Source organism: Pristiophorus japonicus, chromosome 4 (genome assembly GCF_044704955.1).
Source record: "Pristiophorus japonicus isolate sPriJap1 chromosome 4, sPriJap1.hap1, whole genome shotgun sequence".
Taxonomy (NCBI): Eukaryota; Metazoa; Chordata; class Chondrichthyes; family Pristiophoridae; genus Pristiophorus; species Pristiophorus japonicus.
This window is the reverse complement of record NC_091980.1, coordinates 75952058-75965794: the sequence shown is the minus strand read 5'-3', so window position 1 is coordinate 75965794 and position 13737 is coordinate 75952058. Positions and strand designations below refer to the sequence as shown.

The following is a 13737-nucleotide window of genomic DNA, read 5'->3' as shown; positions in this document are numbered from 1 at the left end:
CCCCTTCTCTCTCTAGTTTCTCTCCCATCTCCTCCACAATCTCTCCAAGCTCATTTCATCCTAGAGACCCACCTCCTGCTCCTTCAACCCCATTCCCACTAAATCACTGACTACACAACATTCCTTCCTGGCCTCCATAGTAGTTGACATTGTAAATGGTTCCTTCTCCTCAGGTACTGCTTTCTTCCCTTTCAAATTTACTGTCATTACCCCTTCCTCAAAAGAACTTAATCTCAATTCCTCTGACTTTGCAATCACATCTCTTTGCATTCACATCTCTAACCTCGCTGTCCTCTCCAAATTCCTAGATCTGTGCCTGTCTTTCCTACAAATCTCTGTTTGGGTCTCTCCCATCCGGTTTCTGTCCCTCCGACAACACTGGTATGGCAATAACTAAAGTCCTGAGCACCATTCTGTGTGACTGGAGCCTGGGATTATCTTTACTCTCCAGGCTGACCCTAGAGTAGTGGATGTTGCCCACTGGCAGCCCTGCTTTCAGCCCCACATTCTCAAATTCTCTCCCTAAATCGTTCTACCATTTTTCTTTCGAGACCAACCAGAAAACCCATCAAGCATTTAGTCATCCCTCTTAATAGTAGCTTCACTAGCTCTGTATCCATTTAATTATTTTCTCTGTGAAACGTCTTGGGATGTTTTATTTACTTTAAAGGTACTATATAAATGCAAGCTGTTGTTACCTTTACAGCACCTTCCCTTTCTGCTAAACTGGGATTGTTACTGCACAGGAAGAAACAAACATTACAAAGCTGATTTCATCTTAAATGTCTTTATTTGGCCCTAAAACTGGACAGTTTATTATTGAATACATGAGGTACACAGACAGGGTTCACTAGGTCAGTCTGGTTCAATGACTTTTTACATAAAACAGGATAAACGAGGAAATTTTCCACAGATTAAATCAATGTTGAAAAAGGCAGGAATTACTTAATTGGCTCTAATTGATTTCAATTATCTATGTAACTCTGAAAAAACAGCAAATGACAGGTTGCTGCTGTGGTGCGGCCTTCAAACATCTTCCAATACAATCTTAGGAAAGACGAGGCCTTCAAACATTTCAACTAGAATATATAATTTCTTTCATAAAAATCAATAAATTAAATGTAATTTTGTGAATTGTAAAAACACATTTTAATTTTACAAGTTGATTGAAAAGTTACTCATTTTCTGGAATGTTCTCATCAATGAGTTAACTCACCGACTTTGGGTTAAAATGTTCCAGTTGGGAGAAATTCCCATTTCTGGTTTTCTTCATCAAATTGTAGCTGGGCAATCAGCCTCCTTCACCCTGCCCCTGGTGGAATATCCTACTGACATTGCACAATATTCCAGCTGGTGATCTAGCTGTCTCAAGGACTCAACCTGGCAATAGCAGCAAGGAGATTCGAGTGACAGATACCCCGGGGCTCAGCCCAACACCATAGAGTTTGAAAACAGCTGTTGTTACTGCTGTGACAAGGAATAAATACTATGCGTCTGTGCGATGCATAGTTCTTATGCATATTTGAGGCAAGGATATTGTGTTGTTTGAATGTGTGCATGTGAGCACAAGGGCATGTATGTATGACAAAGGAACAGTGCTGTATATGATAAGAGGGTGTCACCATGGATGTGTGTGAGACAGAGCATTAGTGTTGAGTATGTAGGCATCTGAGAGAGACAAGGGCATTGTGTTTGTATATATCAGTGACATGGGAAAATGTGGTATGTGCACATGTGACATAAAATAGGTTGGTTGTATATAGATCCCACTTAAATTAAGTGTTACGCACATTCACAATCTGTTTGATATCAGAGTTCACAATGTTGAGGCCAGTGATTCTAAATAATTCTCTGCTCTGTTGTACGGTAGAATTACAAACAAGACCACCCAGACAAGCTGTAAAACCCCGCTATGAGCTTTAAAAAATGTACGGACAGTCACAAAAGAATTGTAGAAGTATTCTTGTGTACAAGTTACTTACAATATATTTGATTAATACTTAAACAATATTACTGACAAAATTATTAATCTAATATAAAGATTGCTATTTTAATACAATCAGCCTGCAATGATAGACTCCATTCAAGGTAGTACAAAAATATAAGTTCATTAATGACAATATTTCTTGAACTGCTGATTCTTTCCTCCCAGTGCATCGTGTTACAATTTCCAAAATGTTGTTGGCATTGTCACAACAACAACGTGACTCAGTAACTGGCTGGCACCAGCCGCAGCAACACCAGAAGATAGTAACTGGCTGGTAACAGCCTCGGTAGCACCAGAACACAATAACTGGCTGGCACCAGCCGTGGTAACACCAGAACACAGTAACTGGCTGGTAACAGCCTCGGTAAGACCAGGGCATAGTAGCATGTACCAGTCCCAACCAGATGTGTTTTGGAAACCTGATGGATTGTCTAGCATGAAGGCCCTTCACTTTCTAGTTTAATGCCATTTCAAATTTCTACGTGAGGTAATGGCTCATATGAAAATCCTTCATGGTTTACAACATGGTTTTCATGGAGCTTTCCCATTAATTCTGTTTAGGCTTTGAACTAGGCAAAAAGCCAAGATTTGAGGAAGAATAAAAGAAAATACTTCACAGCTAGTAAACCAATACTATTCAATACCTTAATGACCATCTGCTCATTGGGTTTTGCCTTTACCCTGTACTGTTCTTGGAGAAGAAAAAAAATCCCAATTTAGGACAACAAAACCATGAATCTCCTATTGAAAAGACTGGAAAAAGCCTCAGTGAATCTATCTAATCAGTAACTGAGAGATGTACGTCAGGTTCAATCCCTACTTTACACGGCTCAGCAAGTTTGTCCATTCAGTAGCTGAGCCAATTTCAAGAGAGTGGATGAGGGAAGAGGAGAAAATTAGCAAGGAATAAGAAATGAAAATTTTGGGGAGTGGTAAAGAGGCGACTAAAATGAGTTGGTTTCTATAAAAGGTGGGGAAATGTAAGCAGCCATTCTTCTTTGTGCCATCAGTGACACTGATGGTCCTTTACCGGTAACTATCAATATGAATGTCAGGATGTAATCAGGCAGTAATAAACCAGAAACTGGATGATCATTGCACTTTTAGTTTAATTCTCAATCAGCATCCTGCCTACACTGCGATGACACACAGCCCCACTAACTTAGGGGTAAGACATGCAAGCAGGTAGTCCTGCTTCTTATGGGTGGATTGCAGTCCTACCTGCTCAAGGTGGAACATGTACAGGAATGCTGTCTCATCTTCTTTATTTTGTTTTATACCAGTCCTGACTTTAAGTACAGATCCATTCCTTATCACCTCACTTTAAGCTGGCTTTGAGGCAGCAAGCAGCACCGAGAGAAATAACAAAACAAAGGGAAAGGGAAAGAACCAGCATTCAATTTTACACCAAGTGTTGTTGATACTGAGACGTCTGTCATCCAGAAATTGAGGAACCTTCAGCAACGTAATGGACAGAGGCAAGAAGCTTTCAGTCTTGTGCTTCAGCCCTGTTTTGACTGTTGGTAAAATTGCGCACAATAAAATGCACAATTATTGTAAATCCCTGCCCTGCCAACAGTAAATCCCAGAACTCTTCAACAGTATTGTTGAAGAAAGGCACCTTCATTGTAGTACTAGTTTATGAAAAAATAATTTATAAAAAGGCAACAATTTGTTTGCAATAAAATGCCAATGTAAGACACGCTGTACAACTACATTCAATTCAATCTTATTTACAAGAAATGTGATTGATAGAAGAGGACAGGACAGTTCAGGCATTGTGTGGTGACTCTGTTGATCACATGGTCAAGGGTTCTGAGGTCATATTTGTACCCATAATGCTAAAGTCTCATTCTTACCTCATCGGATGGCATCCTATTTACAAATACTGCAGCAAAGCTAACTTCTCATCAGTCACCGAGTTTTGACACATCAATGACTAGACTTTAAAATAATACATGAACTTGAGAAACAGCAGCAGGTTAGCATCCTATCAGAAGCACTGTTTTTTTTCTCGTCGTCTCTACCTTGGCAACAGCCACTGGCAGCCTGATTACTGTAGTGGTGATGCTCCCTGAAGAGACAGTATTCCTGATACAGGCCGTCTATCAACATTCCTGCATCCCACTGTCTCTCAGAATGCCAAAGAAGGAAAACTTTTCAGCCGGAGCATATTGGAGCATTTGCCTCTGGACCAGTGGGATATGGATTCGATATTGCAATTTCTCTCCCTCCCAATCCCCACTTCCCCAGATTTGAGCTGCCTCAGTGTGTGGAGCAAAATTCAGGGGGCTCCCGCAGGAGGAGAAAGGTAAAATTGTCGTGAAAGCTACTCATACTTTCACGCCCTGGGAACTGGTTGTTCTCACTCCTCTCAGCAACCATTTATGTGTGGTATAAGAGATCAGGGGATGGGCAAATAACAAAAAAAAAACAGGGAGTCTTACTCTTAAGAAAAAAACATAAAATCTGAATGTTTTTTTCCACAGATGTCTCCAACAGTTACTGTAAATAATTCTAGACCACAAAAATATTGACACTAATAACCAGAAAAGGAAGTATGACTGCCAATAAGTTTGGACATGGCACTTAAAGAAAAGTTTCAGATACAAATATTTTTCTATTTTACAGTTTTCTGCAAGATTTAAAACAGTAAACTGATGATTATCTGGATAAGTACTGCTACAAGCAGCTGTACCAGATGTTCCCAGACTGTTCTAGTCACACAGAAAAATTTATTCAATGTTCTATAAAGGAGGGTTGCTATGGTAATGGCTCTTGTGAGACTAGTTGCTGTGTTTATAGGCAAAGGTGAATACAGCGATGCAATTGGATAAATGATTATGTCATTATGTCGCCAATCATGTCTGGAGCTTCAAATCTATTATTTTTGAAATTAAACATTTAAAAAACAATTAAACATGAACTAAACACACAAATGTTCCCATGGACATTTGTGATGAGCTCGGTCACTGGTTCTTCAGAGCAGGCTGTTCCAAGAAAACAGCCAGCCCTGAAAATACCCGAATCTTGCACTACCGGCTCTGTATGGCTGGCAGAAATTAGAATTATATCACAATTATTTTTATAGCTATTTGCTTACAAGGATATTTGCTCTTTAAAATGGGATAGTGAACTATTATATCCTTAAGATTCCATATACTCCAGAACTGGCACATCACTATGTGGTTTGTTGTGGTAGGATCATCCTTTCAAGGTGGGCCAGGAATAGCCGACAGGAACATGCCATCAGGGCCAGGTGAAATTGTTATCTAAACCACTGCATCAACTCAATAGCTTTGCAGCAATGAGTGGGAGCAAAATTGAACTCTTCCTGTTAAATCTGTGATGCTAAATGATGTGATCTCATTGGGCATTGAGTGTACTGGGCAGTGTTATTAATCATGTCGTTGTTGGAATGTTAGTCCAGGAAGTTCATGCTAACACACTTTCATTTGATCTGTTCCAATCGTTGAAGTTTGCGATGAATCACAATAAAGGTTGAACCATGCGGTAAGATTTCAGTATGGTAAATCTACTTTATTCACTGGTTGACTCTTCACAAGTGGCCATCCTTTGATCTTAGTTGCTTTTCAGATTCTTCTAGTCTAGGTGGATTTCTATCTTGGTAAATTCTTTAATGGTCTCTGGTGTAGCTGGGGGTTGATGCTCCTTCACTGCCTGTCATCGTGCTGTGATGCAGCAGGTCCTTTATTCGTGCCTCGAAGCAAAGCTCAAAATCATTATGATCATCATAAAGGGTTAAGCACAGAACTCCATTGATAGGGAACTCTGTTGATGCCCCATGCCTGAATACACAGAGCTTCTCTCCATTCAACTTTGGCTTTCATTGTCAAAAATCATCAATCTCAAATGGCAAGAATTTTGATGGCAGAATCAATAAAGACCTTAATGGTTTTACACAGCCATGCTGTGCAAAGGGATTTTCCTCTGCAGAAAGATATTTCATATCTTTCAGGAAGAAGCAGATCTCAAGGAAATTCAGTCTCTATCCAGTTTTGGACTGTCCCCAAAGTACCGCCATGGTAAATTAGAGGGGAAATTAACAATATTGAGCAACAGTTCCAGCATGACATTTCTCTCAAGTCCTGATTCGAGTGTTACAGTCGTGGTAGTTGAGTAAGCAAGGGTCATCAGACAAAGGCTCGTGGGCAAAGACAGAGTCATTAGATGAGCATGTGCTGTTGCTGTCTTCGCACGAGGGAGAATACTGCTCAAAAGGAGTCGAGAGGTCCAAATACTGTTGAGGGAGAAAGTTCAGACACACTTACTTCATCTGAGAAGCATCACAATCAATTACAAAATATAGTATTAATTAAGAACAAATTTATCATTGGACTTTTACATAACTTAGCTGGGATGGAAGTTTCCTCTGTAATAAGGGAACTAGGTGTTGCAGTTGGTTATTACACTGTCTTTTTACATCTCAGGCGTGGGTTCCTATCCAGTGCAGACAGATAGAATTAAAGTTTCCTCATCTAATGTCATAATGAAATGAGTTTGGGCAAATTTAATCCGGTTTTGAATAGGTTCTAATTCTCAACACACAACTACCAAAATTAAGTTAAAATTTGCACTAAATTGGCAACACCGCTTCAAGACTGCTAAAACAGCTAGTGAAGGAAATGGAACTATTATACTGGTGTAAAGTGCTCTTTTGAAGTTGGGCTCAAGGTACTTTGGTGAAACATTTTATTCATTATGTACCAGACACAGGAGTTTTGCATTCCATATTATGAGCTTCTTTCACCTTGTTGGGCACATAAATTCATCAAAAATAGGAATAAAAAACACATTTTTGCTTCAAACTTCCTTTTCCTATGCTACAATTTATATAGATTGCACCAATGTTGATGTAATCAAATGGACATTAACCACATAGAGCATTGTCATCTACCTTAAGGAGAATCATGACAAAAGATGCTCTTTGAGTGGTTATCTTGTACTTCAGTGACTATTTGTTCTACTTCAAACTCAGGGCCATCGACAATACTCATCATCACTGGAATGACATCATTCCCATCTGTTGAACGATTAATCATTGAATCAGTAATCTCTACTCATTTTTGTGTCCGTGGTATATTTGGAAGGGATCAGATTTCCGATCCCCAAGAAATTCCATTGTCCTAATCCCAGTGCAGTTACTTTTATTACGATTCAGAAACAAAGGTGAAGGGCCAAGGCTCATTGTGCAGAACACTACCAAGGTCCAAGAGAAAAGGCAACATAAAATCAGGATACAGAGATTGGGTAATGCCAAGCTTGGGTTTTAAATGCCTGGTGATACCAGGAGAAACAGTCTGATAGAAATATTGGGTTCCAGTTCTGAGATTTTTTGGGAAAAGAATGGTTTACTGCATGTAGCCTGTACAAGGCGTTTCGATTTCAGTACAGTAAGGATACACAGAGGAAGAAAACTGTGTAGGGGAGAAAACTTGACAGCACAGGATATAGTAGATGCACTGACCTCATCTGATATTGAAGTTAAGACCTTGTCAAGTTCTGCCACCAACTGTTTGAATGTTGGTCTCTGGGAAGACACTGCATGCCAGCACTCCCTCGTCAGCAAATACCTGAAAGAAAGAAAGATCATTTGTAGGATCCAATGACAATAGTTTCACACAAATCACACATATCGTCACAAACATTTCAAGAGCAGACTTGCTTTGTTATTTTGAATTACTTTGCATGAGATCTATTCAATGAGATGCCCTTCAACAGTCCAAACAAAATCCTCATGTCAAGACACACACAATTATACCAAGACACATACAGTTACCCCTTCTGAAGGTGCCTCTGCCAACCCTGTACAGCACATTTAGTTGGGTTTAGGTTTTACATCTTCAGGTGCCTCAACTGACCACAGCTATTGCCCCGACATGTTGAAAGAACATGGGAATCTTGTTGCAATGGAATTCTGATTGAAACTACCAAATGTTATTCACCATTAAGTACAAACTACTGGAAGATATTCAGCTGTTCTCAGTTCCTTAGCAATGCTACCAAAGGTACATCATTAAAAACTCATATCTAAGTTCAAGACAAGCCAACTTTTCCTGCTCTTCTTTCTGTCATTAAGAGTCAATTTCACACTCTCAGTGGGGAGCGGCATTCATCATCATCATCGAAATCGAGGAAGACTTGCTTCCACTCTAAAAGTGAGTTCTTAGGTGACTGAACAGTCCAATACGGGAATGACAGTCTCTGTCACAGGTGGGACAGACAGTCATTGAAGGAAAGGGTGGGTGGGGAGTCTGGTTTGCCACACGCTCCTTCCGCTGCCTGCGCTTGTTTTCTGCATGCTCTCGGCGACGAGACTCAAGGTGCTCAGCGCCCTCCCGGATGCACTTAGGGCGGTCTTTGGCAAGGGACTCCCAGGTGTCGGTGGGGATGTTGCATTTTATCAAGGAGGCTTTGAGGGTGTCCTTGAAACATTTCCTCTGCCCACCTGGGGCTCGCTTGCCATGTAGGAGTTCCGAGTAGAGTGCTTGCTTTGGGAGTCTTGTGTCAGGCATGCGAATAATGTGGCCCACCCAACCGAGCTGGTCGAGTGTGGTCAGTGCTTCGATGCTGGGGATGTTGGCCTGATCGAGGATGCTAGCGTTGGTGCATCTGTCCTCCCAGGGGATTTGCAGGATCTTGCAGAGACAACGCTGGTGGTATTTCTCCAGCGATTTGAAGTGTCTACTGTATATGGTCCACGTCTCTGAGCCATATAGGAGGGCGGGTATCACTGCAGCCCCATAAGCTTGGTGCCAGATTTGAGGGCCTGTTCTTCGAACACTCTCTTCCTCAGGCAGCCGAAGGCTCTGCTGGCGCACTGGAGGCAGTGTTAAGCCTCGCCGTCGATGTCTGCCCTTGCTGATAATAGGCTCCCGAGGTATGGAAAGTGGTCTATGTTGTCCAGGGCCACGCCGTGGATCTTAATGACTGGGGGGCAGTGCTGTGTGGCAGGATCAGGTTGGTGGAGGACCTTTGTCCAGGATGCTGGGAGGGCAGAATCTGCCTTTTTTTAAAAAGCTTATACCTGAAAGAAGTAAAGAAATGTTTAGCAAGTGTATATATATATATATATACCCAATGTAATGCTGATGAGTTACTTACAGCTCATGTGTACAGTTGGAAGGCTTGTCCATTCGATGGCCCTCTTTGAGAAGCTTGAAGAGCTCCTCTACAGGGATTCCTGGATATGGAGAGCCGCCAAGTGTGAAGATCTCCCACATCAAGACTCCAAATGACCATCTGCATTGGGGTAGGAACAAACCAAGGACTCAGTTCAATCATTCTGTTGTCTAATCACTTAAGCACACTCAAGGGAGTCGTCATTCATATTGTGATTGAGAAAATTTACAAATGATCCACAATATGTTTTCATGAAAATTATGAGAATGGCATCAAGCACAATATTTTAGTACAGTACAGCTGGATTAATTGCACTGTTCATAATTCAGTGCAATCTAAAACAAACCTAATTTATTTCACGTGATCACAAGATAATTACAGATAGTGAAGGTGGCCATTGTCCCAATTGGATTCATCCAATCATTCACCCCATTGTAGCATTCAAATTATTTCTTAAATGATTCCAGGGTTTTGCTTCCACTACTCTATCTTGAAGTTTATTCCTTATGTTGAGAAAATATCTTGATGCAAGTCCTAAAAGTACTCTTCTCTAGTTGGAACCTGTGTCCAGTTCTACTTCCACAGTTTAATTTAAAGTAATATTCTGGGTTAATGTTTTTTATATCCTTAACATGTTACATAACATTACCTTTCAGTTGCCTCCTTTGCAGGCCATAAAGCCCAAATTTCTCGAGTCTTTCCCTTATCTCAGACCCGCGACACTGGAGATCAGCTTTGTGGATCTTCACTGCACTGTCTCTAGCACTCGGCCGTCTCTTTTGTTTCTTGGTGTTCAGAAATGCATACAATACTCAAGGTGAGGTCTAACTCTATAGTTTGATCATTTCCTTCTCTGACTTATATTCTACTGTTTTGGTTATTGTAGTTCAACGTCCTATTGGCTTTGTTCATTGCTGCTCAGCATTGGTTGGACATGTTTAGCATTGAACCCACTTAGACCTAGGTCTCTTTCAGCTTCATCCTCAATTATTTCCACACATTCAAGGTGTAGCACTTTATATTTGTCTACATTAAATTTCATCTGTCATTGCTCTCCTCAGTTATCCTATCCAATTCATTCAGTAGTTTATGAACTGCCTCTTCGGATTCCATTGCTCTTCCTAGTTTGGTATTGAAATGTATTTACTTCAAGGGTTCTTTGCTTAAGAATTCATAGCAACACATTGCCATTAAGAACTAGTTGGTTTATTAGTAAAGATTTAACATTCACACTACACATTACTAGTTCATCCACCAGGCTCACAACCACTTGCCTCATCGTGGATCCCTGAACCCAACTGTATCCCAGGCTGTTAAGCGAAGCAGAAGAGGAAATAGCAGAAGCTTTCACCATCATTTTCCAATCCTCTCTGGCTTCAGGTATGATGCCAGAGGACTGGAGGTCTGCTAATGTAGTTCCTTTGTTTAAGAAGGGAGAAAGGGATAGATCGAGTAATTACAGGCCAGTCAGCCTAACCTCAGTGGTGGGAAAATTATTGGAAAAAATCCTGAAGGATAGGATAAATCTTCACTTAAAAAGACACGGATTAATCAAGGACAGTCAGTACGGATTTGTTAAGGGAAGGTTGTGTCTGACTAACTTGATTGAATTTTTCAAGGTGGTAACCAGGAGGGTCGATGAGGGCAGTGCATATGGTGTAGTGTATATGGATTTTAGAAAAGCTTTTGCTAAAGTTCCACATGGCAGACTGGTCACGAAAGTAAAAGCCCATGGGATCCAGGGCAAAGTGGCAACTTGGATCCAAAATTGGCTCAGAGGCAGGAAGCAAAGGGTAATGGTTGATGGGTATTTTTGTGCCTGGAAGGATGTTTCCAGTCGGGTTCCGCAGGGCTCAGTACTAGCCTTTTTGTGATATACATCAATATAGGGGGTATGGTTAAGAAGTTTGCAGATAATACTAAAATCGGCTGTGTGATTGATAATGAAGAAGAAAGCTGCGGACTGCAGGAAGATATCAACCAACTGGTCAGGTGGGCAGAACAGTGGCAAATGAAATTTAATCCAGAGAAGTGTGAGGTAATGCATTTGGGGAGGGTTAACAAGGAAAGATAATACACATTAAATGGTAGGACACTGAGAAGTGTCGAGGAATAATGGGATCTTGGAGTGCATGTCCACAGATCCCTGAAGGTAGCAGGCCAGGTCGATAAGGTGGTTCAGAAAGCATACGGAATATTTGCCTTTATTAGCCGAGGCACAGAATACAAGAGCAGGGGGGTTATGCTTGAACTGTATAAAACACTGGTTAGGCCACAGCTGGAGTACTACGTGCAGTTCTGGTCACCGCATTACAGGAAGGATGTGATTGCACTGGAGAGGGTACAGAGGAGATTTACGAGGATATTGCCGGTAGTGGAAAATCTTATTTATGAGGACAGATTGGATAGGCTGGATTTGTTGGATAGGCTGAAACAGAGGAGACTGAGGGGAGACCTCATTGAGGTATATAAAATTATGAGGGGCCTAAATATAGTGGATAGCAGGGGCCTATTTCCCTTAGCAGAGGAGTCAACAACCAGGGGGCTTAAATTTAAAGTAATTGGTAGAAGGTTTAGATGGGATTTGAGGGGACATTTCTTCATGCAGAGGGTTGTGGGGGTCCGGAACTCACTGCCTGAAAGGGTGGTAGAGGCAGAAACCCTCACTACATTTAAAAGTACTTGGATGCGCACTTGAAGTGCTGTAACCTGCAGGGTTACGGACCTAGAGCTGGAAAGTGAGATTAGGCTGGATAGCCTCTTGTTGGCCGGCACGGACACAATGGGCCAAAATGGCCTCCTTCCGCATAAACTTCTATGATTCTATGATTCAGCCCATTGAGTCTAATAAATAGGCTTGTGTGTGGAGCTATATCTCACTTTTAATAGAAAAAGGAAGAAGTAGTATTAACTGGAGAGCTCAGATGTTTTGGGTAACATCGGCTCAGTAATCAGTGGCTTGGGTGGATATAATTTGTTCAGGTGCAGGCATCGCTTCTGCTTTCAGTTGTGAGTGACTCAGATGTCTTCATCGCTACAATATTACAGAGAACAAATAGTCCACATCGTCTGTCTGTCCCCACTATAGGGACATGCATGGGTTATTCAGACTATTCCACCTGGATGATATAAGGTCGATGGTAAGTGGCTCAGATCATCCTGCCAGATGAAGGTATGCAGTAAACAGATAGCAGTCCAGCTGCCCTGCCCTCTGGCAGCAGGACTTATATGTTTAACACTTACACCCACACTATACAGTATCCTGAAATGGTCCCTTCAATTACAGTGGATTCCACAATGTTTATCACATCCAGAGTAAATTATATCCAAAGTTAAATAGGAGCTTCAATCAGAAAAGCAAGTTAATATTTTGACAGAATGTCTAACTTTGTCAATCCATTCAGTGCAGGGTGTAATGACAGAGCACTGGCAGGCTTCTGTCAATCATCTAGGCCATAACTTTCTTACATTCAATGCAGCCTGCTCAGATTAAGCGAGGGGAATCCAATACTTAAGAGCACTTAAACATGATCAGTACTTACACGTCACTCTGGTGCGTGTACACTCTGTCAAACAAGGCCTCTGGCGCCATCCACTTTACTGGTAAGCGACCCTGGAATGAAACATAAAAGTCATCGCCAGTGAGCCTAATATCCCATTTTGACAAGTTCAATGTACTTTCACATTAGCATCCATGACAAACTGTCAGCCATAGGCTCATGCATCGGGGTTTCAAACAATACAATAAACTATTTGCACAGGAACTGCCCAGAGCACATTACTTAGTTAGACCTACAACGCTAGACCTATTTTTATTTGCTACTTTACTCCTTTCCTGAAATTTGGGTGCGCGAGCAGCGCTCCTGCAGTTTTCCCAAGAATATGGTGACTTTATTAAAATAATTAGAATTACATTTATGCTCACAGACTTGAGAGACCCTAGAGCTGGTTTGCTGAGGTAATCTCAGCTAGGTCTGACTGCTTGCAAAACATTGCAAAATGAGTTTACTTACTACTTTTCAGATCATTGGTGCCTCTATATGATTTCTGTTTAACTGAGTCTATCCTATATATCCTCTACTTAGTGGGAATGTTCTTCCTGTTTCCTGTCTCACTTGAAGTTTATTAATTTTGTACTCAAAATAACCCCTGCTTTTTTGTTTTAGTCTTAAAACACGGTTTAGTGTCTGACTCTTTCAGTCCTTAGCAATTCAAGTGCCCTTTCAATCCCCAGTTGATTCTCAGGCTTTCCTGGTTAAATCCCAAACCTGTTTGCCTCATTTCAGTTCTCAATGGGTTCACCTCCTTACCTCTCTAAAGAATGAGCAAAACTAGCCAGGGTAGGTGTAAACCCATTGTTTAGTAGTATTATTATTTTGTGCTTATTTAGTTCTGGAGAAAGTGCAGCCCCCATCTATGGTTGTCAGGGCACCATGCTACTTACATTGGTGGTTTTTTTGTAGTAGTCAATGTTGTTCACACCTCGTGCCAGACCAAAGTCTGCAATTTTCATGACATTGTCTTCAGTTACCAGCACATTCCTGGCTGCCAAGTCACGATGGATACACTGTAGAAGGAATTAAAACAATGTACATATTGTACTCACA

The 13737-nt window shown here is 41.2% G+C and overlaps 1 protein-coding gene across 3 annotated transcripts in view; it reads right to left on the bottom strand.

The window, feature by feature from the left end:
• Positions 1–771: 771 nt before the first annotated feature.
• The window catches only part of LOC139262966 (fibroblast growth factor receptor 4-like), a 102214-nt gene continuing 89248 nt past the window's right edge, over positions 772–13737 (bottom strand). For all 3 annotated transcript variants that reach the window (XM_070878358.1, XM_070878357.1, XM_070878359.1), the window contains exons 14-18: positions 13575–13697; positions 12673–12743; positions 9113–9250; positions 7476–7581; positions 772–6248 (exon numbers count right to left, since the gene is read on the bottom strand). In XM_070878358.1, coding sequence (XP_070734459.1) covers positions 6090–6248; positions 7476–7581; positions 9113–9250; positions 12673–12743; positions 13575–13697 — 597 coding nt within the window. In that variant the 3' untranslated portion in view covers positions 772–6089. The remainder of the gene's footprint in view (positions 6249–7475; positions 7582–9112; positions 9251–12672; positions 12744–13574; positions 13698–13737) is intronic.